We start from the raw sequence: 26,936 nt of genomic DNA, 5'->3' as shown, positions 1-26,936 counted from the left end.
AGCCCTTGCAAAACTTTTAATTATAAAAAAGTGTTTCACATGGAGAAACTAGACTCCTCGTGCTGATCATTTCACAGTGTGTACAAATACCAAATCACTATGTTGTACTCATGAAACGAATACGTTATACGTTAATTATAATAAAAAAAAAAGAGCAACAGTAAAAAAGAAGTGTTTTTAAAAATGTATCCACTCAAGTTAATCTAATCAGAATTCCTGGTTTTTTAAGTTTGTTCCATTCCACAGAGCATAAATATTAAGTGCTTATAAAACACACTTCATTTGAATGCTTTAAATATGAAACACAATTCAAACATAAAACAATTCATTATGATCTCATGAATACATTTACAAAACACAGGAATGAAAAATTAACAGCTTCAAATAAGGAGATAATGCCACACAAAGGCTCCCCCAACACACGACATTTTACACAGAGGAAGCGGAAACACACAAGCAATGTCAGTTAGTGTTACCCTTTTAGCAGTCCTACGGAGGGGGGGGGGTCCAAATTCTAGTGGTGGCATTAAAATTAAATTGCTTTCTAATCTGGGTCAAAAATACCACAAAGTCTTTAAAGTACGTAGGTTGGAAAACCGACTTCCCGGTTGGCACCGTGACCTTTAAAATACGCCCAGAGGGCAAACACCCTGCCGCAAGCCATGGACGCCCACGCCACACACCTTCTCCCAACAGGCGTGCGGCTCTGCCAGCCGGGGCACTCGCCTGAGACACTGGCCTTCTGGCTCAGTGACACAGGGACAAGATCATGCTTCTGTATCTCACAAAATCTAAGAACAGACACATTCAACCAAAAAAACCTAACCCGTGTGCTTTTGTTTCCTTTAAAAAAGAAAAAGTGTCAGGTGTTTAACGTATAAGCAAAAATCCTCCGTTCACAGGGTCACAGCCGGACTTGTCTGGTCTCTCAGCTGAAAGGGTGCAGCACAATAGCCACGACTTTGTTACAGACTAAAATCCAACAGGTGATGCCAACACCGCCTAGAAACCAAGAAATTCACATCAGAGGGTGTGCCCGTACTTCTGGCCTCTGCTCCCTCTAATTTACAGGGATCCAATTCTTTCTCAGCAGTGCCAGGCTAACACCTCGGTGTGTGGTTCCCAGATGCAAATTCATCAGACCTACTGACTCACAGGGCTGCCATCTTCATTAAACAAGATTTATACAGAACTGGCAACCACCTGAATTTCTTTCCTGCCAGAGATGTGTGTTCTTATTTAATAAGTTATAAAACCACCCTGTAAGACTATCTGTTTTTCCTTCTCAAAATACCGTTATAAACTAAGCAACCCATGCCGTTCATGCCCAGTTGATACGAAGAGATAGGCATGCAGGCCGGAAGAGTGGCCAACAGCCCCCCACAAGCCTGGGCCTCGCGCTCTCCTGCCCAGCACCCCTGAGAGCCCACCGGCAGTGCCCACAGGGCCAGGGGTCTGGTGGGGGAGAGAAGGGCAAGGGGAGGTGGGTGCAGTGAACTGGAATCTTTGGAAACCGTCATTCCTTTGCACTCGGGAAGGTGAAAAGCGTGAGCACAGAGCACAACCAGAGGCTATGTGCTCCAGCGGTTTTCTCGACAGTGAAAAATTGGGTTCTAAATAAATATCTTTCAATAGAGAAATTAGTAAATTAGGACACCTCTAAATGAAGAGCAGTTATTCAAAACTCCTTAAAAAGTTTACTGATACGGGAAAGGGTTTACAATATAAAGTAAAAGGAGGTAGAAAGTTACATGTGCCAGAGGACCTAATGGTATAAAACAAACGGATGATAAGACGGGAAAAACATATCACAAAGAGAAGTTATCTACAGCTTATGAGATGGTTCTTAAAGTTCTTATGTTTAAAAATCTTGTATTTTCTTTTTTTTTTAAATGTTTTTTTTTTTTTAATTTATTTCTAGGAGAGAGAGAGAGAGATAGCGTGAGCAGGGGAGGGTCAGAGAGAGAAGGAGACACAGACTCTGAAACAGGCTCCAGGCTCTGAGCTGGCAGTCAGCACAGAGCCCGACGCGGGGCTTGAACCCACGAACCGCGAGATCATGACCTGAGCTGAAGTCGGACGCTTAACCGACTGAGCCACCCAGGCGCCCCTTGTATTTTCTTATATGCACTACTTTTAACATCCAAAGGATATCACCTTTCAATTATAAAAGAAAGGCCAACAGCGGTAAATGCCGGAGAGAGGCCAGGAGTGAGGGAGTAAGAAGGTCACAGCAGCGAGGGACTGGAGGCCGGCGCTTCAATGAACAGGGTGCCAAACTCGAGGGACGGACCTAGACTGTCAGCAGATGTGACTGAACTCCAGCTCTCCTACTGGACGTGGCAGGGACGCTGGCCGCGCGAGAGAACTGCTCTAGAGCTGCTGCTTCCCTGCGAGACTGGTGTGAGGCGCGGACACTACGTGCCGCTCACCAGTGAATGGACAAGTTGGGGTTGCTTCCCCTCGTACCCCACACGTCCGTACTCTCCCGTTAGGATTTCCAGAAAACTCTTACCTGCTACTCTGGTAGGAAACGCCACCAGGCGGTCTAGTGGAGTTATCCATTTACTTGGTACCACAGCCACAGGGACAGAGTAGTACTTCCAGATGAGTGACACCATCAGGGCAGCCTGAAAGACACCGGCGGTGAGCAGAAGACCGGCCAGTCACACAAGCAACAACCAGGAATGCGAGGGGCGTGCAGACATACTAAAGAAACTCTCCAAACTGATGAGCTCGAGCCTAGCAATGCGTCCTCGCAGGAAACAGACCGGAGGCATAGCCGCTAATTCCCGCTGGCGGCACCCAGAAGCGTGTCTAATTAGAGACTCGCCCACAGGACGTGAGAACACACTGCAGCCAAGTGCGGTGCCACCTGTGGGGAAGCCTTAATGTGAACGATCAACACGCCCTATCAAATTAGCTGATGGGTTAACCCAGGTCTCCCGGAATGAAGGGGTTCTTTTCTCACTGAATATCTCCTTCAAGAGGACAGACTATGACAAATACACCTTATTAATGACAAAAGTGATCTCAATCCTCTCTGATCCTTGGAAAATCTGTCTTCCTGCCACCCACAAGCGCTGCTGGCCTCTGCGTGAGGAGGGAGCCCCGGGAGTGCGCACGGACGGCAGCAAAGCACATCCCTTCGGCTGTCTCCACCCTTTCCGTGGCCCTGAATCGGCCGCTCAAGGAGCGGCCACAAAAGAGGGCATCTGGCCTGATTCCCGTCCTCAGGAAACCAGTCAGTGAAGTGCCGATGCCTCCGGATGGGTAGTGAAACGTACCTGGACACCCGGGGTCCGCGGGGCTGCCTCGAGTCCTTTCCCCGGTGAGGAGCACATGAGGCGCCGGAACGCAGAGCTCACTGAAAGCAGCCAGCGAGGGGTGCTGCACACCCACACCCTCAGCGTGCTGCTGCAGCAGCAGCAGGGCTGCCCTGGAACCTTCTCACCCCCGGCAGGAAAGCTCGGAATCGATATACTGGGTTTAACGAGGACAGTAGTCTCCCCGCCCGGAGAGCAGACGGTCACTTCCACCCCCACGCGCTGCGTGACAGCCAGTGACCGTGACCAGCACTCTCACAAAACACAACACCTAAGCTTCTCTTCCTTCCCCACGGGCTCCCCAAACTGCACTGGAATAAAGGCAGTAGGAAAGAGCCCCAGAGAAGCTACTTCAGCATCCGTGTGCTGGAAAGCTCAACGTCTCACAGCTCCAACCGAGAAGGGCTTTCCTGGAGCCCTCGCGCACTGCTGGTGGGAATGCAAGGCGGTGCACCACTGCGAAACAGTCTGGGGGCGCCCCAAAACATTAAACATACAATTACCGTAGAACTGCAGCAAATATAGAATTCCACTACTGGGCAAGAAAACGAAAACACTAAGTTGAAAAGCTATACAGGCCCCCTGATGTTAATGCAGCATTATTTGTAACAGCCAAGATACGGAAGCAAAGTGTCCAATGACAGATGGATGGATAGAGAGGATTCCATTGTGTGAATGGAATCCTACTCAGCCATTAAAAAGGATGAGATCTTGGGGCGCCTGGGTGGCTGGGTTGGTTAAGCATCTGACTCTTGCTTTCGGCTCAGGTCATGATCTCCTGGTGTGTGAGTTCAAGCCCCCAGTCGCACTTTGTCCTGGCAGCACAGAACCTGCTTGGAACTCTGTGTCCCCCTCTCTCTGCCCCTCCCCCACTCGTGCTGTCTGTCTCTCTCAAAACAAATAAACATAAAAAAAAGATAAAAAGATGAGATCTTGCCATTTGCAACAACACGGACGGATCTAGAGAGTACAATGCTATGTGAAATAAGTTAGAGAAAGACAAATTCCATACCATTTCGCTCACATGTGGAATCTAAAAAAACAAAAAGGAATAAACACGAAAACTAGGACCTAAATAAATTTATAAAAGCAGATGGTGACAACACTCATACTGGTGAGCACCAAGTAACGCAGAGAACTGTAGATTCATTACGCTGTACGCCCGAAACTAACACTGCAGGTCGTGCTTCAATTTAAAGAGAGAGAAAGGCTTTCTTCAAGTCTAACTTAAAATCCACAGTGCTCAGGTCTATGCTGGCAGGGCCACGCAGCACAGCAGCTGAGGGTGGAAAAACCTGACTTCTCACACTCAGATTCTGGGGACCCAGAGCTCTGGAGAACAGTCCATTATCAATTCTCATGACCCCAGAACACAAGAAAACACTTACTTGCAATACGTAGAAGGCAACACTTATAACCCATTTTATCTTGGCCAATTGGGCTGTTCGAGCTTTCACTGAAAGGAGCAAAAAAGATGAAATCATTATCATCAGTCCTGAAAAATGAAGAAAATACTCAAATACACATAAATGTTATTTTCCTTTTATAAAATGTTTTCTAATCATGTTGTATAACATTCGTTCAGTGTATTTAGAAAATATAAAACTGGGGCGCCTGGGTGGCTCAGTCAGTTGGGTGTCCGACTTCCGCTCAGGTCATGATCTCGTGGTTCGTGGGTTTGAGCCCCGCATCAGGCTCTGTGCTGACAGCTCAGAGCCTGAAGCTTGTTTCAGATTCTGTGTCTCCTCCTCTCTGCCCCTTCCCTACTCATGCTCTCTCTCTGTCTCAAAAATAAATAAAGTTAAAAAAAATTTTTTTTAAAGAAAATATAAAACAAAGGGGTGCCTAGGTAGCTCAGTCGGTTAAGCGTCCAACTTCGGCTCATGTCATGATCTCACAGTTCGTGGGTTCAAGCCCCGCGTTGGGCTCTGTGCTGACAGCTCAGAGCCTGGAGCCTGCTTCAGATTCTGCGTCTACCTCTCTCTCTCTGCCCCTCCCCCACTTGTGCGTGTGCGCTCTCTCTCAAAAATAAACGTTGAAAAAAAAGAAAATTAAAACAGAATTTCTTAAAAGCCACACGTTATACCATTAATTGAAATAGAATCACACACAACTTATAAGATTTGAAGCTTTAATTTTGAAAATGCTTAAAAGTATCCATCTACATCAGAGATCCCTTTTACAGTGAACTTACCACTCACCAAGAGGACTGCATTTGCTCCCCAGGCCGCCCTGTCTCCACAGCACACTAATTCAGAAAAGGGAGCCTGGCTAGTCTGGGGCCCGGGTGGGCCCCTCCACATGTCTTACCGGCCTTCCCCGGCACACAGGTGAAGTGTCTGTGTCACAGGACACTGCTAGGGACGGCGGCACCAGCAGCGGTAAGCCCAAATCCCGGCCCTGAGGTCTATACCTGGGGAGGACATTGCTGGGCATTTTTCAGAGTGTTCACAAAAGCCCTTGGGCGTCCAGGATGACATTTTTTCCAGGCTTATCTTTAAAAGGATTGAATTAAAATGTCTACTCCAGAAAATGAAGAAAAACTCAGAAGATGTTAGTGGTTTCTGTGTTTAGGAAGCAAAGGTTCACGGGCAAATGAGGAGAAAGTAATAATTATTGCTAGGTTTCTTCCAGACAACTTAAAAGCTCCTTCCAACATTCAGAACATCTAACAATCAAACCGTACATTCTACGAATCTTTATATAAAGACTTCTCTACCAATCAGCTCCCGTAAAGCTTTCCCCACGACGACTGAAACCAGTACCGTGAGTTTTAAGCTTATCCGTCATCTTGTTGATCTTCCTCTCCAGCCGGGCGTATCTGGCGAATTCGTCCATCATGTTGACGGTGGAGAGCTCGTGCTTCATACCCTGGATCTCCGCTCTCATCTGCGACTCCTGCTCCGCGTCCTTCTGCAGCACCCTGGACATCTGGCGCAGTGCGCAGCTGGGGTCAGCCCCATTCCACAGGGGTGCCCCTTCTCCCCTCCCCCCCACTGCAGCCTCTTCCAGCTGGGCACGCCAACCCCACCCAAACAGCCAGCCTCCGCCCCTGCAACCACCACAAAGACAAAAACTCAAGTCTGACATGGATCACTATTCAAGTTACATGTTTCCTTTTGCAGATACGCTCAGGGAGCACTCCGGCACAAATGTATGTATCTTTCACTCTAACCGTGAAGTTTTGACTACAAAAACCAATTCCAGCGCCACTCAGGTGACAAGGAGCACACCTCCCCTTAGCTAGGCAGAGGAGGGTGGGGGTGGGGTGCTAGTGAGGAGGGCGTGGCCCAGCAGGAGGGCACCCCCACAGAGGTGCGCCTTGGCAAGGTGGGCAGAGCCAAGTACAGTGCTACAGGGTCTCCCAGAAAGGGCGGCCTGGCGGAGGCGTGAGCGCATACAGAGTAAGAGGGGAGCACCCAGGAGGGTCAGAGCCCAAGAGGGGCTGGCAGGCGTGGGAGTGGGGGAGCAGGCATGGGGGATGGGAGAAGCAGGCATGGGGGTGGGGGTGAGCAGGCATGAGGGGGGAAGCAGGCAGCAGTTAAGATGGAGTTACAAAGCATTAATACAGCAAACATAATGAAAATAATAGGAACCAGTTTTCTCACTGTCAGAAAAGGGGATTAGAACTATGGATCAGGAAAAGAACCAGAATAAATCCTACAGTGCTGAATTAGAATTGGAAGCATGGGTGTGAACTTGTGGTTTTCCGTGGATGGAGAAATATAGACGTAAATGTTTGTGAAGAGGCACCTCCGAGAGCCAGGCCCTGCATGGGATTGACTGGGACATGGCGGCCCAGATCACTCACATGGACGGTCCCCCAATTACAACCCCCCCCCCCCAACTGCAGGAACACTCGCCGCCTGGGACCAGAGAGCAGTGGCCACCAGGTGGCGCCATGCAGCGGTCAGGACAGGTCTGGATCCCCTGAAAGGGAGGGTGCAGTTAAGATCAGAGAAATCCCCGAGGACCCACCCCAAGTAGAGAATGAACATCCTGAAATCGAAGCCAATGGCACAAGATGAGATGCAATAAGAACACAGCATCCCTTCTGCGACATCGGACAAGGATGCTCTAAGAAGGCCATTCTGCAAACTCACTGCCCTTGACCTATGCAGAAAAGTCATCTGTGCAAGCCCAGGAAAGACCGAGAATCCTTCCAGACTGAAGAGGCGTGACAAATATGTGTGACGCACAGTGCTAACCAGAGTCCTTTTGCTGCAAACGACCTCGGTTGGGAGGAGTGAAACAGGAAAGTGAGAGAAGGAAGGTCCCTGATGGTTGTGTTGTGGACAAGGCATCTGTTTATACACTAATGTACCCGGAAATGCAGGAGCTCAGGGGCAGCTTAATTTCAAATGGTTCAGGAAACAATGCCAGTTCTTTGTACTGTAAGCATAGCTTCCCTGCATGTTTGTTTCAAATTTTTAAAAATAGTTTAAAAAAAGATGAAAGAGGAGCACCCGGGTGGCTCTGTCTGTTAAGCCTTGACTCTTGATTTTGGCTCAGCTCACGACCTCACGGTTGGTGAGTTCGAGCCCCTCACCAGGCTCTGCTCTGATGGTACAGACCCCGGTTGGGATTCTCTCTCTCCTCCCCCTTTCTCTGCCCCTCTCCCACTGGCACTGTCTCTCTCAAAATAAATAAATAAACTTAAAAAAAAAAAAAAAGGAAAGAAGATAACGTATGAAGTGTACCCGCACAGAGCAAGGGCACAAGGAGTCTGTCCCTCCAGCCTAGGCTCCTCTCTGCATGATGGAACAACTCTTCCCACAGAGACCCGGGAGCCATGTCCCCATCACAGGCCTCCCTGGGCGCCTGCGCAAGTGCCGGTTCCCGGGACACCCTCTGAGGTTGCAACCTCCAGCGCCTGCAAGATAAGTTCCTCCTCGTGGGGACACGAGAGGCGTCTCGAGGACAACTGCACAAAGCACAGTGTTTGCTACTGCGCACCTTCCTGCTGGCCTCCTGCCAAGAGGAGGGGTCTCCAAACCCAGCTCTGTCCTCATCCCCTCTGTCCTAGCCTGACCACAACTCGACACCCGAACTAAAGGACATACATACTCCATACTGATCCACTCTGGAGACGAAAATAGGAATGAGCCAAATTTTCTTAAGAAAATCACAGAATTACCCTTAAGAGCAAATAGTCTATAGATGTTTAAACTTAATAAATCAAGAAAGGGGCAAGAAATAGATTTTTGGAGTGACAGAGGTATTATCTTTTTTTTTAATGTTTTTATTTATTTCTGAGAGCAAGAGAGAGAGACAGTGTGAGCAGGGGAGGGTCAGAGAGAGAGGGAGACACAGATTCTGAAACAGGCTCCAGGCTCTAAGCTACCTGCCAGCACAGAGCCCGACACAGGGTTCGAACCCACGAACTGTGAGATCATGACCTGAGCTGAAGTCGGATGCTTAACCGACTAAGCCACTCAGGCGCCCCATAGAGATATTAACTTGATTGTGACGGTGGTTACCCTACTGAATAAGGGCACAAAAACTCATCAAATTTCCCACCGACCTAGAAAACATGTTCACTAAATGCAAATTACACATCAGTAAACCTCACCTTTAAAACTAGAATCTTCAAAGGAGGGAACAGCAGCACAAACACATTACTTAGCAGTATAGGGAAAACACAAGAAAATTACAAACGGAAAAGGTCAAAGGTGTTGTTTAATCAGGACAAGGTGAGAGAGGATGGGGAAAATGAGCTTGCAGAGAAGGGCAGAATTCTGGGGTTGAATTTGACAACTGTACTGCTTGGGGGGGAGATGGATAAGCTACAACTCCAAGTATACAGAACTATTTGGAAGTGTTTAAGTTTGCAAACAGGTACCAACCTGACTCCAAGACCTCCCTGTAACAAACAGCTAAAATGGACTGGAATTATGAATGAATTATACGTGGGGGTGCATCCTCACGCCTGCTCTACAACAGGAACTCCTCAGGTGACCGTGCTCCTTGGGAAGGAGTAGGGTCTCAGGAAGGCACCTACGGCGGCAGGTCCTGCGGTGTCTGCCCCTCACCTCCGTGGCCTGGGCCCCTACAGGGAAACGGAGGCGGCCACTTTCTAAAGCTGAAAATGAAGGCAAAATCATCAATTATAAAAACGGCAGTGAGCCCCACAAACCAAGTCCCAGGGGGACGGCCTGGCCAGTGCCCAGGGTCAGCAAAGCGGAGACCTGGGAAGGAGCGGCTGCGGACGCCAGCGCTGAGCGCACCCTTGGCCACGTCAATCCTGGGACGCCTGCGCAGTGCGCCTCCCTACACCCCGCCCTCTGCCGCGTGAGTCCTGCGGCGCCTGCGCACTGCACCCCCTACACCCCGCCCCTCACCGTCGTTTCCGGGGCGCTTGCGCAGTACACGCAGCTCGCCGGGACTCTCACTCGGCCCAATGCGATTGTCAGGCCTGAAGCGCCTGCGCAGTGCGCCTCCTACGCCTTCGCGGAGTGGGTGCTCAAGGGGGCATCTTTGTCCACCTCTAACTCTCCCTTTGGCTAAACAAAGTCCTGGATCACCCACTATGGGGACTAGGCTCTGCCTTCCATATGTCCACCAGCTTGAACACAAGAGAGAACTCTCAGGAAGTTCTCTTAAGGCCAACCAAGTCAACACCAGGGCCTGGGTACCCTCATCCAGGCACCGACCTCCGCCCCAGAGTTCAGCTGAGATCCCCTCCCGGGACCTAGCCAGGCTTTGCGAGGCAGAGGACTTGTGATACTTAAGTGACTATAGGACCTCAACCGGCCTGCCCCTCCTTTGCTTCTGGCTAGGTGGAAAATGCTTCCGAAACACTGTAGGGAAGGCCGTCAGTGGAAGTAAGCTTTCTGAGTCTCCACGCGAGTCTTTCCCACGTACGTCCTCCAACAGGGCCTGTAATGGGCGGCCTCTAACGGTCGTGAAAGAACAGCATTTTACCCGACCCAGGACCAAAGCATTCCTTCGGAGCCTCACCACAAACCCAGCGACCAGGCGGTACAAATCTCTTCAGTACTCTTCCCTGTTCTGAACACCAAAACTAAGGTGTTCTACTAGGATAATTACAGCCCTGACAAATAGCGCTACAACCACGGGAAAACAAGTTTAAGAAAACTAACCAGTCTGAAGTTAGAGAGGCTGCACAGCCCGTGGGAAACAGCACAGAATGCTGCTTCCAAAGGAAACCCAGCGCCCTTTCCTTTAAATGATGAACACCCACGAGCACAAGCCTCACGCACATCTAGCCTGCGGCGATGACCTTCGGTGCGCGCGCTAGCTGCAGAGCACTTTGGTGGAAGCTTGGCTAGAGCCTGAGATGATGACAGGTCCTACTTCTGGCCGCTGCCACACCCCAAACACACACTCCTCTTCCCCCCTCCACTAATGGTAAATTATGAACAACTCATAGAGGAACACAAAACATGGCCTCTTTGAGCAATTTAGATTAGTTTCATATGGCTCCCACAAGAGATGAAATGGGATGGGGTACAGAAGACGAAGCGAGGTGATACTCCAAGAAAGACGGGCAAGCAGCCCCACGGAACGGGAGAAAATATGTACAGATCATACATCTCAAAAGTAGTTGAATCCACAATATACAAACAACTCCTCACTCAACAACAACAACAACAAAAAACAAATGACCATTCACTCCCTGCTGTGGTCCTGCAGAGGATGCCCTGCCCCTAGGGACAGCTCCTGAAGCCCCATTAAAAATGGGACGGGGCACCTGGGTGGCTCAGTCAGTTAAGCATCCGACTTCGGCTCAGGTCATCACCTCACAGCTCACGAGTTTGAGCCCCATGTTGGGCTCTGTGCTGACGGCTTGGAGCCTGTAGCCTGCTCCAGATTCTGTGTCTCCCTCTCTTTCTGCCCCTCCCCCACCTTCATGCTCGCTCTTTCTCAAAAATAAACATTAAAAAAATTTATTTTAATGGACAAAGGACTTGAATAGACATTTCTCCAAAGAAGATATACAGACGGCCAAAAAGCATGTAAAATGTTGTTAACATTACTAATCATCAGGAAAATGCAAGTCAAAACCACAGTAGGATGCCACCTCACATCCACTGAGGATGGCTATTTTAAAAACAAAACAGAAAATAGCAAGTGTTGGAAACTGTGGAAAAATTAGAACCTTGTACACTGCTGGGGAGGAAGCAAAATGGTGTAGCAGCTATGGAAAACAGTTTGGCAGTTTCTCAAAAAACTGAAAACAGAATTACCGTATGATCCAGTAATTCCACTTCTGGATAAAAGTACTGACAGCAGAGGCTCTAACAAGTATTTGTACATCTATGTTCCAGCAGCACTACTCACAAGAGCCAAAAGGTGGAAACAACCTACATGTCCATCAGAAGATGAATGGATAACCTAAATATGGTCTATAAACAGAATGGAATACTATTCAGCCTTAAAAAGGAAGGATATCCTAGCACATGCTACAACAGGGAGAGCCTTTAAAGACATTATGCTGAATGGGGCGCCTGGGGGGCTCAGTCAGTTGAGTGTCCAACTTTGGCTCAGGTCACGATCTCACAGCTCGTTGAGTTTGAGCCCCACGGAGGGCTCTGTGGTGACAGCTCATAGCCTGAAGCCTGCTTCAGATTCTGTCTCCGTTTCTCTCGCTCTGCCCCTCCCCTGCTCCGTGTGTGTGTCTCTCAAACATTTTTTTTTTAAAGGAAAAAAAGATGGGCAGAGGCCAGCTCTTCAAAGGTCTATTATGCGATGCTAAGTACTTGGGACATCATCTTAAAGACTAGATAGCATCAGGAGAGATTCTGGAAGGGCCTGGAAGGTTTAGAGAGAATTTTGTATGCCTTAGGACCAAGCAGGTAGTAAAGTCCTAGCACAGAGTTTACGCAAAACAGGCACTCAGCGAATGCTGGTAGAATAAAGAATGAAAGTAGAAATCTTGCCTAGGCTTCCATTCCACCCCCCCACCCCCACCAATTTAAGTCAGGACAGAACTGCCTTTCGCCCAACAATGGTTGCACCCGGTCTTGGAGGTCTGTCAAACAGCCCTCACTCCCGCTGTGGACATAAAGAGGGCGCCCTTCCCCCAGGAAACAGCTCCCTGTGTCCCACACACACCTGACACAAATTTGCCACCCAAACCTCTCTATTCGGGTTCCAATAGTCAGAGGGACAAAACTCGGAGAATCACAAACCAAGGACCAGCCTCCGCCCCCGCAGTCCCGAACGGGATGACACGGTGCAACCCCTTGACCGTCTGAGTCGGTCTCCTCCTCTGCCAGTAAAGGGAGATGGGGTGACAGTCACGTCTCACAGCAGCTCTGACAGCAGCCGTGACGACTGGACACGAGGTAATGAAGTCATGCCTACGCAAAACGCACGTCGGAGAGCTGCACCCCCGTGCCCCTTGCTCCCCTGAATACAGCAAGCATCACACGGTGCCGAGATTCTGTCTACCCTGCCTCCCACCCCAAGAACGGGGACTGCTGCACCCTGACATCCTTCCCCAGGGGACCCGGCACAGCTGGCACTCTGGCACCGGCCTCCGGGAAACCCTGGGGTCCGTGCCGCAGGCGGCGGCCCCTTAGCAGCGCCGGCTGCGCGGTGCCTCCAGGGACCGGGGGTGAACGGAACTAGGCGCGACTGGCAGAGGGGCGCGGAGAACGCCCCGTCCGAGCGCTGCTGCCACGGGAAAACGTGGCCGAGTGTTACCAGGTCATTCTTGTTTTTTCCTCCGCGAGAATCCAGAAATCGGGGTTTGGGAGTACAGCCTTGCAACTCTTAAACGCTAGCAACTGAAAAAAAAATCTTGAAGCCGAACAGCCCAACCAAGACGCCTCTCCGGCCCTCATGCGGCAGGTCTGACTCCCGCCTCCCCCCCCCCCTCCCCGTGTCTACGCCGGGCTCACCGGGGACCGTGGCGGAGACCCACCGGCCCCCTGGAAAGCCAGACAGCCACTTACGAAGGAGGAGAAAGACGGGAGGAGAATCCGGAGGACATTGCACCCAAACACGAAGCTGAGCACCAGCAGCCACGCCCAGCGGTCGGCCTCCTCGGCGCTCATTCCCGAAGCTCCTGGAGGTGCCGGCTCAGCTAAGGTAACTCCATGGGGACCACGCCGGCGCCCTCGCCCTCGCGGGCGCCTGCGCAAGAAAACCCAGCGACCTCTGAGGCGCGCCGCCGCGCCTGCGCACTGCGCCGCACTCGGCGGGGAGGCGGAGTCATCTTTTCCTCTCGGTTCTGGTGAACGCTTTCCAGCCTGCTTCTTGGCCTTTCGGGCTTCCGTAGCCTGGCTGCACCCTCCCCTCGATCCCCTGGCCGCGGTTTTACAGGCTCTCAGCTGCCCTCGTCTTTAGCTCTGTTGTGGCTGCGAACCCCTTATTATTATGTAACGAGTACTTTCTTTAAATTGACTCGCTTTTATTCCTAGATAATTTTATTTTAAAATAATCCGTTCCAGGGGCGCCTGGGTGGCTTAGTCGGTTAAGCGTCCGACTTTCGCTTGGGTCATGATCTCGCAGTTCGTGGGTTCGAGCCCCGCGTCGGGCTCTGTGCTGACTGCCAGCTCAGAGCCTGGAGCCTGTTTCAGTCTGTGACTCCCTCTCTCTCTGACCCTCCCCTGCTCACGCTGTCTCTCTCTCTCTCTCTCCCCTAGAAATAAATAAAAAAACATTAAAAAAATAAAATAAAATAAACCGTTCCATAAATGGAAAACTATCATAATTATAGTAGCAAATAGCTAAGAAGAAACGCTTTGTAATTATGTGTAAAAGGCCTTGAGTTTACATTTCAGAACTGAAATAAGTCTAAACAGTTTACGAAGGTGCATACCTAAAAAAATCGGTATTAATCATAAGGGGCTGTTTGCAATCAGCCCGTAATAACATTAGTTTAGGTGAAGATAAGGCTTTACTGCAAAATAATCCCAATTCACATACACATATGGTAGGGAAAGCAAAGGATGTTTAGCTGCCCCTTCTGCCAAGGTTGGTTTGAGAATTAATTCTAATCCGATGAACCAAGGAGCTGTGGTTCTACTGGCCTCGAAAAATGAACAAACCGTTTAGAATCTAAAAGTAAACATTAAAAAATTAAAAAATAAAAAAAAAGGGGGGGGAGAGCGCCTGGGTGGCTCAGTCGGTTAAGCGTCCGACTTCAGCTTAGGTCACGATCTCACGGTTTGTGGGTTCGAGCCCCGCATTGGGCTCTGTGCTGACAGCTCGGAGCCTGGAGCCTGCTTCCGATTCTATGTCTCCCTCTCTCTGCCCCTCCCCTGATCATGCTGTCTCTCTCTCTCAGAAATGAAAACATTAAAAAATTGTTTTAAAAAAGTAAAAAAGTTTTCTTAGAGCCCAAGTTCGGACAGTTGGTTGAGAAATATGCTCTTCACAGGGAAGAAAGTATTCTGGAGAATGATCAGTTTTTACACGCTTATATACTTTTTTTTCATCTTGCACAAACTCAAGAGATTACAGATTAGCATATAAGAAGGAATCTTGAGTTTTATCAGAAAGGAATGCGGGAAGCAAGAGTCTTGATCGATATCTTAAGGAGAAGATAGTTTTCCTTCAGGCTACTCATTCCCAAAGCCAATGTACGATACATGGGTGAAGGGCCATAAATTAGGCTTTTGGTTTGAACAAAGTTTATATATAGTCCTGTTGACTGAGAAACAAATCTAATAGCATTCCTTGTATATCAGATCTTTTGAGAGTTTTTCTCATTTCCCCCTTTTGATCTATAATCTTTCAACAGAAAGCATTGATCATTATTTTGTCCCTCAATGCCAGGGTGATTGCTTATCTTCCCTGGGTCATTCATGCCCCTCAATTTTAGGCACGAGTTAAGTCAGGTAGGAGTCTATGTTGCAGGGGTCAACAGTATGTCCTTTAATAGAGAATATTACAATTGATACATATATTTTTTTAGTGAGATCCAATTGCAGTGCAAACATTGTATGTGTGCTTTGTGATCAATTTTTGCTTTTGCATTTTTGTAACATTTATATCATAAACACAGAAATAGCAATAAAAATCCAATTAATAACATTTGAAGCAGAGGTGCCTGGATGGCTCAGTTGGTTAAGCCTCTGACTCTTGATTTCAGCTCAGGTCATGATCTTGCGGTTTTGTGAGTTCAAGCCCTGCGTCAGCTCTGCACTGGCAGTACAGAGCTTGCTTGGGATTCTCTCTCTCCCTTTTGCTCTGTTCCTCCCCCACTTGCACTGTCTCTTTCTCTTCCAAAATAAATAGATAAACTCTAAAAACATTTTTTTACATAATATTTGAACCAACCAATGGGGACCAGGTACAGAATTAGAAAAGAAAAAAAATCCATTATTGGTATTTTGTAATTCTGAATTAATTTAAATATCTATTTCCTTTATCTGTACTTATTTGTGCTTTGTGATATGTTTGGGCTGATTGGTTTAAAATGGTAAGTAAATTGTTTGTTATTATATGTAACAATTTCTCTGGCCAATTAGTTTCCATATATATTATGTCTGTGTTGGTTGTAACGCTATCTCCCAAAACATTTCATCATCAATATCAGTATTAGTTTAATTTTTGTTAGAAGGCAATTCTATTTGAGATACAAAGCCATTATTACCTTAAATAGCAGTAGAGTTTTGATAAAAAGTACTCTGGTTACAAAAATAGATCAAGGAGTATTACAGAGATGTTTTGTAAACCTTCCCAACAAAATCTTTTTTCCCCATATGCCATATGTTAATTTGTATAGGCATAGCCATTATAGCCCAAGTTGGAGTGAATTCAGGGCTCAGTTGTTGTTTAGGGCCTAACCATATGTTGTTCCTGAATTCACCAATGTCAGTAGGTATTGGAATCCAATAAGAATCATTGCCTAATTAGTCACATCTTCCTCTAATGGGAAGAACTCTGGTGATGTTTATGTTAGATTTTGTCCCTATTATGGCATTGAAATTAGTTTAGTTGGCCATAAGTTTGGGTACCAATGCAATAATTGAACATTTATGTAAGTTATAGGAGTCTAATGATTTTCCACAGACGAGGAGAGCTATGTATTGGGTTTCTTTTTTAACAGTATTTTTTTGTATTTTTTAACATTTATTTATTTTTGATAGAGACAGAGTGTGAGCCAGGGAGGGGAAGAGAGACAGGGAGACACAGAATCTAAAGTAGGTTCCAGGCTCTGAGCTGTAAGCACAGAGCCTGATGCGGGGCTCAAACCCACGAACCATGAGATCATGACGTGAGCCAAAGTCAGATGCTTAACCAACTGAGCCACACAGGTGCCCTGAGTGGGTTTCTGCAGTTAATAAAGAAGGCCATGGACCCAAAGTTACCTCAGAATCTCTAGGCTGTATGACAAAGTTAGATTTAGGAGGTGACTGAACCCACCAAGTCACTCCCAAAGTAGCATCTTTGATAGATGCCCAGTGTTTTTTCTTATTTTGTCTTGGGCCTCTCCATCCACAAAAACATGGTTTGTGAGTACATTGGATATTTTGGTATGTTGGGCAAGCTGCTGCTAATCTTTTCCCATTTTACTTGGGGATCTTTCTTAATAAGTTATCATCTAACTGTATAGAGACACAATGATCGATCTGTCGAGTGTTGTATACAATGCAGGTTAAAACTGAGTTGGGTAGCACTCCTTGCAAAGCTGTTCCTAAAGAGGTACCTTATAATATATAAGCACCAGAGGCTAAAGGAACATTAGAGTATGTATAAGAGGTTATAAAATACTAGTAGAGTATTTGAAGTTATATTAGTTAAATCAGCAGGTAACCATGATATTTTATCAAGACGTCATAAGGGGGGGTTGAAAGCAAACAAATAGATTTACTTTCTTCTAATATCACAATTTTTTTTTAAAGACCTGGGGTTTCTGGGCAGCTTAGTTGATTGGGTGTCCAACTCTTGATTTCAGCTCAGGTCATGATCCCAGCGTCGTGGAATTGAACCCTGAGTCTGACTCTGCGCTGAACACACAGAGCCTGCTTGGGATTCTCTCTCTCTCTCTCTGCTCATCCACTGCTCGTGCACACGCACTCTCTCTCTCTCTCTCTCTCTAAAACATTTTTTAAAATTAGTTTTAGGGGCACCTGGGTGACTCAGTCAGTTGGGCTTCTGACTTCGGCTCAGGTCATGATCTCACAGTTCGTGGGTTCAAGCCCTGCGTCGGGCTCTGTGCTGACAGCCAGCTCGGAGCCTGGAGCCTGCTTTGGATTCTATGTCTCCCTTTCTCTCTGACCCTCCCCTGCTCACACTGTCTATCTCTCTCTCTCTCTCTCTCTCTCTCTCAGAAATAAATAAAACATTAAGAAAAAAATTTTTTTTAATTATTTTTAAAATGAATAGAATACAAGCCTGGTCCCAAATCTTGGGAAAGCAATCTACCCTGATGTCATCTACTTTTTATCCTAGTTTGTAGCTCAAATGTCTCTGATGATGTCTGAATGGCCCATTGAGCCATTAGGCACAAGATTTGGTCTATTCATGAGCTGTCGCAGTGATTTCTTTACATCGTGTATTTTTTTCAGTTTGCAGGGCTTCAGGGAAAAGGACAATTTTAGTTCTCAAATGATTCCAAGTCAGAAAGATAGGAGAAAAATCAAAATCAAAATGTTAGTTTGAAGAGTTATAGCTGGGCATTGGTAGACACTAGAAGAAGAACTGAGTCCAGTTTATAATGAATAGTATTAAAATCTAATATCTACAAAGGTGTGTTATTGAAATATTTTCTTTCTAAAATTACCTTCATCTTTCCCAAAGATAGCCAAATTAATACTAATTTGCTTGCAAAACAAGTCCAGTTTTAATAAACTTGGCCTAATTACTTACATAAGCAGAGCAAGAAGAGTGATTGACCATATAAGGTTTTTAAAATCTGCTTTGTTGGAACTTTTTTTTTAATGTTTTACTTATTTCTTAGAGAGAGAGAAAGAGAGAGAGCATGAGCAGGGAGGGGCAGAGAGAGAGGGAGATACAGAATCTGAAGCAGGCTTCAGGCCCTGAGCTGTCAGCACAGAGCCCAACGCAGGGCTTGAACCCACAAATGGTGAGATCATGACCTGAGCCGAAGCTGGACGCTTAACCAACTGAACCACCCAGGTGCCCCAAGTTGGAACTTTTTTATAAGGAATTTTAGATTGAACTTTTAATAGAGTCTCAAGGCCAGAAGCCAAACTAAATTCTTGCTCTCAGATTTGCCTGCAATACCTGTGGATTTGGGTGACTTCATCCCCCTGAGGTCCACAAAATATCCTGAATTTCCTGCACCTGCCAGGAAGTGACTTTCTTTACTCACCTGGTAAGGCTTTTGGGAACTCTGTAGGCAAGGTATCAGGCCAATTTCCAAGGGGCTTAATGGCTCCATGCTTCATAAAGTCAACTTTAGTTCCTTAAAGCTACCTGGTCATATCTGAGTCTATGCATGTCTCTCTCAAATATGACATTCCCGTCAAAGCCGTCATAAAGTGACCAATGTTTCCAACAGTGTCCTATTCCACGGGGTACAGATTTTTATTGAACTTCTGCAAACAATTATAACTGCCATGAAAGAAAGCTCACTGAGAGTTTCTGAATTTTGGCGAGTTCAGGGAGAGAGAAAAGATAAATGTTTCAATTTGTTCACAAAGGTGTATTTTATTATATTTCTGTAAATCATACATATCGTTAGAGAAAAGATTTTCTTAAATCCAGAAGAGCAAACATTAGAGAGCCAGTAATGTTTCAAATAAGAGCCATAAAAACCATAATCACCTTCCTCAATTCATTCAGCCCCATGTTATTAATTCTTGTTCTGTTTGAATGCAGTTTTCCCACTAGTTCTGGAAATTCTTACTCAGCTTAGTTTTATGAATTCAAAGACATCAGACACCTGACGTTTGTCAAAAAGTCCTTTTCATGAATCTCCTTGAAGAGGAAACACATTTTCAAGAGCATCAGAACAATAACTATAAATGGCAAAAATTCTCAAAATGGACATGGTTAGAGATCTGAGGAGAGGTCATTATAAGGCACCTGACAAGGATATCCAGTTGTTCTGGTGACTCACAACATATCGGTAGTTAGAATGTCAAGTTGACCTTATACTGGGACATATTAAAATTTTGAAATTTTGGGGCACCTGGGTGGCTCAGTCAGTTAAGCGTCCAACTCAGGCTCAGGTCATGATCTCACGGTTCGTGGGTTCCAGCCCCGCGTCGGGCTCTGTGCTGACAGCTAGCTCAGAGCCTGGAGCCTGTGTCTCCCTCTCTCTCTCTGACCCTCCCCTGTTCACACTGTCTCTCTCTGACTCTCAAAAATAAAAAATATTTAAAAATTAGAAATTTCACAAAATTTCTGAAACAGTTATAGCATTTACCCCTATAATATAACCTAAGAAAGTTTATCATTTGTTTGACGCTTCCCGTGTAACTTAACATATCAAAAAAGTAAGCCTAATTAGTCAAAAGGACTTTATTTACAATTTGAATCTTGACAAGTTTTGTTAAAAACCTCAGTTAGTTTTCAAGTGCGTGCCTAAATAGGATAGCAAATCATTATACTACTTAATATTTAATTATCTATTTAACCAAGATGGCAAAAAGAGATTCCAAAGGCAAATACAAAAGGTTACCTAGTTGTTAGCAAAATTTAGCTCCTTTTAACATTGAGAAATCTTGATAAAAATAATTGAGAGATCTTAAATTTGTTAAGTAATCAAAGACCTGATAAAGACAAAACATATCAACTATGGTTGGGTGCAGGGGAGTCTGAAGGGGAGGGGGCAGATAAGAAAAACTTTGCTGACAATTCTTTTTGGATCAATAATCCAAGAAAACTTTGTCTTTTTAACAGAGAAAAAGGCCAAATTTCAATTTTATATCAATTTACTTTTAAAACCCATTCATTCCAACTTAATTAGTCCTGACCATGCATAAAATTCTTTTTCCAAAGATTTTACCTTCACAAACCTACACCTTTCTATTTCATTCAGATTTTTGTCCCAAGCCTTCTCTCTCTAAATAACCAGTCTCATTTTAGGACAAAATCACTTTCCTTTCCCTCAACCAATATGTATTCCCGTTCCTCACACCTTTCTTATGAAAAACACATCTTACTTTCCTTACATTCAGAGTTGCTGTCTTTATCACTTTCTGGCATCTCAATTACATCTGTCAGAATTCTTAATGCTTAGAAATCTTAATTTCTAGTAAAAATGAAGTAGTAACCAATCGTGAATGGTCACACTAGAATACCCAAGATTGGAAATGTATGAATACATTTCATAATTTCTAGGAAATGTTTTTTTAATAGTACAACTTTCAATAAAACACAAAGCATGTTTACCAACAGATCCAAGTATCCCCAGTTTCTCTGCGATAAGAAGACAAAAGCAAACAAACCTACATTCGGTAATCAGTGCTTTAGTATTCTGTCTTATTTGGCAAAGACTTAGATATCCAATAAATTCAACCCAATTTATTGTTTAACTTAGCAAAACTTCAAAGTCTCAGGTTACCAAAGATTTTGAAAGCTATAAACCTTTTTATTTATTTAAGCTAACTGCTTGTGACAGTTACCTGGGAAATCTTGATGAAACAGACAAAATCAACCATCATTTTAAGTCATTTTTTTTTTGCTGCCAAAACGCATCAAACATAACACAAGCTTATCTGACATTTAATAAAAATTCATAGAACAATATTTTTTAAAATTTTTTAAAAATGTTTTTATTTATTTTTGAGAGAGAGAGGGAAACAGAGTGTGAGCCAGGGAGAGGCAGAGAGAGAGGGAGACGCAGAATCAAGCAGGCTCCAGGCTCTGAGCTGTCAGCACAGAGCCCAAAGCAGGGCTTAAATGAACAGTAAGATCATGACCTGAGCTGAAGTTGGAGCTTAACCTACTGAGCCACCCAGATTCTCCAGTGCAGATAACCCTAAAGACATGTCTATTTTAATTAAACCAACAAACTTAGTTTTAATATTGAGTATTTTTCCAGATAGTATCAATTTGAAAAATATTTGCGTTAGTCTCCATTTTTCTGTGTTTCAGAATGCCCGATTCATTCTTATAAGCACTTGGCCTTTTAAGCCAGTTAAATAGAGCTCTTCTACAAATTAATCTTAGCAAGACCATCCCGGAGGTTTTTTATAACACACATGGACACATATACACAAATAAGAGGCCAACAAAATCTAGCCTTCATTTCATTAATATTTGTGGAGAGAACAATAAAGGCCTGATTTCCAACTATCTCCCTATTATTAAAATAAACCTAATTACAAAATAGCATTATAATTTATGGATCCGTGAATTGGTTGTTTCTCATTTTTCAATATAACACAGCTGGTTTTGTCCAAAGGTGCCAAAAGCTACAGTAACAAATAAACCGCACGAGGCCCAGAATACCTCTGTGAATATCGGTTCCTCCCCAAAGCCAAGCGCTTCACCGACTAAACCACATAGTTTCCTAGTTTCTGGTTGCTTAGTCTTGCAACAAGCTCTCTCTAATTATGCACACAAGAAAACTAATTTAAGGGGTGACTGGCTGGTTCAGTCGATAGATGCAACTCTTGCTCATGGAGTTGTAAGTTCAAGCCTTGCATTAGTTGTAGAGATTATTTAAAATAAAATCTTTTTATTTCGTTTTTAATTTTTATTTTTAGAGAGAGAGAGCAAGTGCACAAGCTGGGGAAAGGAGCAGAGGGAGAGAAAGAGAAAATCTTTAGAAGTCTCCCTGAGAGCATGAAGCCTGACTGGGGGCCCGATCCCACAACCCTGGGATCATGACCTGAGACAAAATCAAGAGTTGGATGCTCAACCGACTGAGCCACCCAGGAGTCCCTTAAATAAAAAAAGAAAAAAGAAAACGAATTAGGCTTTTCAAAAGAACACCATCTGAGACCCAGGTTATCCCTAGTTAAATTTTCCCACCTAAGTAAACACTTGTGAGTAGAGCTTTGTGTGTGCTGTACAGATAGCCTGCCGGAGTTCCTGTGGATGCTTGTTGGTTTTCTGGTAGCTGCTTGGCTTTTTTTTTTTTTTTTTTTTTTTTTTTTTTTTTTTATTGGGGGGAGGGGCAGAGAGAGCAGGAGAGAGAGAGAATCCCAAGCAAGCTGGGCACTGTCAGCACAGAGCCTGATGGGGGGCTCAATCCTACGAACCATGAGATCATGACCCTGAGCCAAAAATCAAGAGTCAGAAGCTCAACTGACTGAGCCACCCAGGCACCCCAGCTGCTTGGCTTATAAAGCACAATGCCCTACTCCTTTTGGTTTCCATTTTGGAATAAGCCTTGAACAAAATCTAAGGATGCTGAGTGTGACAGACCAAAAGGGTGCTGCTTGTGAGTGTCACTTCCAAACAGCCGTAATATAATCTTTTGTGTCGCGGTTTCTCCCAGGGAGGTCTGAGGCCATTGAGGGGCTCAATCCCTGTGTGTGCATCCCCAGATGAGCCCATCGCTAATCATTTTATGAGATGGAAATTGCTATGGGACCTCTACACATCTTGAGGAATACCCTCAGACACTTCTGGTAGGCTTTCAGTCACCTGAAAGTGGCTTTAGGCCAGAAGGAGCAAGTGTCGTTTCTCTTTGGAGCTGAGTGATTCAGTCTCTCATATTTCTAGCCAGCAAATTTACTCAGGCCTTATATTAACAACACCAATGAGTATCATGCCAAATTAAAACAACTTACCCATAGCGCCAACCCCTCTAGATTATTCCCTTCTGGAGAATATTACTGGTAACTCTCAATAGCTCGAATAAAAGTCAGTACTGTCACTTAAATTGAGAAGGTCTGGATATCAGGAGAGCTCACCAGATCTACCTGTGAGGTGCTGAGACACCAGAGGGGCACACAGGGTCCTCTGTGGATACTAAGCACCGGCCCGGTGGGACCCTCGGGTGTTTCTCAGGCTAGCTGCTCTGATATCCTGCCTGCTACACCAAGTATTGCCATGAACAAAACTTTTTAAAAATCTTTTTTTTTTAATATTTTTATTTGTAGGAGAGAGAGAGAGAGAGACAGCGTGAGAAGGGGAGGGTCAGAGAGAGAGGGAGACACAGACTCTGAAATAGGCTCCAGGCTCTGAGCTGGCAGTCAGCACAGAGCCCGACGCGGGGCTTGAACCCACGAACCGCGAGATCATGACCTAAGCGAAAGTCGGACGCTTAACCGACTAAGCCACCCAGGCGCCCCAAAGCTTTTTAAAGAGAAAAGAAGAGTTTCATTTAAGCCCAAGCTAGGGTAGCTTCCCCGGGAAACACACTCTTCCCAGGGAAGGAAATATTCCAGAGAATGAACAGTTTTTATAGGGTTATATACTCCTTTTTTTTTTTTTTTTTTTACATTTGTTTTCACGTTGGTTTTCATGTTGGACACTCATTCACAGAGCTGGTACACGGTGCATGGACGATGGGCCATAAATCAGGCTCTGGGTCTGAACAACGATTATGTACAGTCCCGTTGATATAGAAAGAAATCTAAAATGGGATCCTTTGTGTATCAGGCCTCCAGAGGGTTTTTCTCTCATCACTACCCATTTCTGCTTCAAGAATACGTAAAGCTGGGGCACCTGGGTAGCCCAGTCAGTTGAGCGTCCATCTCTGGCTCAGGTCATGATCTCGCGGTTCATGAGTTGGAGCCTCACATCAGGCTTGCTGCCATCAGCACAGAGCCCACTTCAGATCCTCTGTCTCCCTCTCTCTCTGCTCCTCGCCTGCTCACACACTCTCTCTCTCAAAAATAAAAATAAACATTTAAATAATAATAAGAAAAAGAAAACATGAAGTGAAGCGACTCGATAGTGGTCAAGTAAACCTTTCCATGGGCTGGCATCTTGGCTTGTAGGTGAGGCTGACCTGACCAAACCAAAAGACAGGGTTGACCTTGCCTCACCTCTTTTCCCTCCAGCTGGACCATCCACAGCTCCTAGATAATCCTATTGGCTCCTCTACTCATTGGGAGACAAGTGAATTAGGAGGGAGAAACCCCTGAAGCGATAGCAGCTCCTTCTGTCCCCCTGCCTCCCTCCCCAGTGTCTGCCTTTCAGACAGAAGAGGAGGCATCACAGTCCCCACCCCTAACCATAATACCCCACTACACTACCACATCCCCCAACAAGGAGGATTGCCAAGTCCTGATAAGGCAAGAATGTGACCAAAAAAAAAAAAAAATTACTGAAGAATGCCCTTGACTGCAGCCATGGTGGAGAGGACCAGCCGTACGTGGCCTTCAGAGACAACGCAATTTCAACAACTCGGATCTCTCCTCTTGCTTCATTTTGACAGCTCTCAAAAAGAACACTAACACCTAAAGCTAAATCATGCTACTAACAAATGGAAAGAAAGTGTAGACGCCAGGACATCTCAGTATCAATCAGTCTATATCTGGTTCAAGTTAAGCCAACAATCACACCACTCCAACCTCTGCTTCCATTGCGACATCTTCTGTGACACTCCTCTGTCCCTCTTCATTCAGTGAAGTGGATCCAGATGGATAATCCGAGAGAATCTCCCTTCCCATTTAAAAAGACTTAACTTAACGGGGCACCTGGGTGGCTCAGTCGGTTAAGCCTCTGACTTCGGCTCAGGTCATGATCTCGCAATTCATGGGTTCAAGCCCTGCATAAGGTTCTGTGCTGGCAGCGCAGAGCCTGGAGCCTGTTTTCAGATTCTGTGACTTCCATTCTCTCTGCCCCTCCCCCGCTCATGCTCTCTCTGTGTCGCAAAAATAAATAAAAACTATTAAAAACAATTTTTAAAAAAGAAATAAAAAGATTTAACTTAATGGGGCACCTGGGTGTCTCAGTCGGCTAAGCATCCGACTTCGGCTCAGGTCATGATCTCACGGTTCGTGGGTTCAAGCCCCGCATCAGGCTCTGTGCTGACAGCTCAGAGCCTGGAGTCCACTTTGGAGTCTATGTGTTCCTCTCTCTCTGCCCCTCCCCCACCCACACTCTGTCTGTCTCTCTCAAAAATAAATAATAAACATTAAAAACTGTTTTAAATTATAAGGAAAATACATTACAGTGCTTTACTGTAAATATAAAAAAACTGCATATAAGTGGACCTGTACAGTTCAAACCCATGTTGTTCAAGAGTCAAATGTATTTGAAAAATGTAAAGGTAGCATTAAGAGAATTTTTTTTTCTACTTTTAGTTGTTATTCTGGCCAACACCCCAAACCACAGATGTGGGGCACCGTCTAACCAAAGGAAACAGCTCCGTCCGGTAGGCTATGAATGGGGTAGCCCTCAAACCATGTCAGCTGAATACATCCATACCGCTGCCTCTGCTTTGAGAGTTCACACAAGCCAGGGAAACCTTGAACTCTTTTGTGTGATCTTGAGTCAGGTTGAACAAGTGTCTCTTAACAATGAGGCAGAATATTTCTGCTCAAGTCTCAGTAAGAAGTGGCTGCCCATTTGAGGGGGTGATTCCCTTTGGAGGCCACAGAAGCTGAATGATCTGAAAGAGATACAGGAAATGTTCCTGAACTGAATGTGTTCCCCCCAAATTCAAATATTGAAACCTAATCCCCATTAGGATGGCATTTGGAGGTGGTGCCTTGGGAGGTGACTAGGTCATGGGGGCGGAGCCCTTATGAATGGGATCAGTGCCCTTGTAAAGAAACCCCAGAGGGTTGTTTTCTCCTTTCTTCCAAGTTGAGGACACAGCCAGAAGACAGCCATCTCTGAACCAGGAAGCAGGTTTCCATCACATATCGAAACAGCCAGCACTTGATCTTGGACTTCAGAGCCTCCGCAACTGTGAGAAGTAAATGTCTGTTGTTTATAAGTCACCTAATCTATGGCATTTTGTTAAAGCAGCCAGAACAGGGGTGCCTGGGTGGCTCAGTTGGTTAAGCGTCCGACTTTGGCTCAGGTCATGATCTCACGGTTCGTGGGTTCAAGCCCCGCGTCAGCTCTGTGCTGACAGCTAGCTCAGAACCTGGAGCCTGTTTCAGATTCTGTATTTCCTTCTCTCTCTGATACTCCCCTGTTCGTTCTCTCTCTCTCTCTCTCAGAAATAAAAAAATAATGGGGCGCCTGGGTGGCTTAGTCGGTTAAGCGTCCGACTTTCGCTTAGGTCATGATCTCACGGTTCGTGGGTTCGAGCCCCGCGTCGGGCTCTGTGCTGACTGCCAGCTCGGAGCCTGGAGCCTATTTCAGAGTCTGTATCTCCCTCTCTCTCTGACCCTCTTCTGCTCACGCTGTCTCTCTCTCTCTCTCTCCTAGAAATAAATAAAAATATATATTAAAAAAAAGAAATAAAAAAATAAAGCGGCCAGAACAGACTAAGATGCTTCCTTTCCATATTTAGAAAGGCCAAGTTTCACTTGTGAGCAGAAAAGAATAACGACCAATTTATAGCTGGCTTACTGTTCTGTCTAAAATAACAACCACAAGAGCCCAAATGTTCACATATTGATAAATGAATGAAGAAGATGTGGTATATATATATATATATATATACACACAATGGAATATTATTCAGCAATCAAAAAGAATGAAATTTTGCCATTCGCAACAAGATGGATGGAACTAGAATGTATTATGCTAAACAAAATACATCGGAGAAACATAAATATCATATGATTTCACTCATCTATGGAATTTGAGAAACACAACAGATGAACATAGGGGAAGGGAAGTAAAAATAAGATAAAA

General features: G+C 45.5%; 1 protein-coding gene and 1 long non-coding RNA gene across 3 annotated transcripts; one reads left to right on the top strand and one right to left on the bottom strand.

Moving 5' to 3' along the window:
• LOC120229299 (guided entry of tail-anchored proteins factor 1) lies at positions 1 to 13,461 on the bottom strand. Of its 2 annotated transcripts, none has more exons than XM_039228215.1 (5): positions 13,250 to 13,461; positions 6,092 to 6,257; positions 4,715 to 4,782; positions 2,516 to 2,630; positions 1 to 1,002 (listed from the first exon to the last, which is right to left on the bottom strand). In XM_039228215.1, the coding sequence occupies exons 1-5, from the start codon at positions 13,349 to 13,351 to the stop codon at positions 929 to 931; spliced, it is 525 nt and encodes a 174-aa protein (XP_039084146.1). In that variant the 5' UTR covers positions 13,352 to 13,461; the 3' UTR covers positions 1 to 928. The 2 variants fall into 2 exon arrangements, with proteins under 2 accessions (XP_039084146.1, XP_039084155.1); XM_039228224.1 differs by lacking the exon at positions 13,250 to 13,461 and adding an exon at positions 8,027 to 8,156.
• On the top strand, positions 13,323 to 26,033 carry LOC120229309. Its single transcript, XR_005527706.1, has 3 exons — positions 13,323 to 13,385; positions 25,427 to 25,497; positions 25,932 to 26,033. It is a non-coding gene; the product is annotated as an uncharacterized LOC120229309 (long non-coding RNA).
• Positions 26,034 to 26,936: the final 903 nt, after the last annotated feature.

This window comes from Hyaena hyaena, unplaced genomic scaffold, assembly GCF_003009895.1.
Source record: "Hyaena hyaena isolate Hyena2069 unplaced genomic scaffold, ASM300989v1 scaffold_2, whole genome shotgun sequence".
Lineage (NCBI taxonomy): Eukaryota > Metazoa > Chordata > Mammalia > Carnivora > Hyaenidae > Hyaena > Hyaena hyaena.
This window is presented reverse-complemented; position numbering and strand designations above follow the sequence as displayed.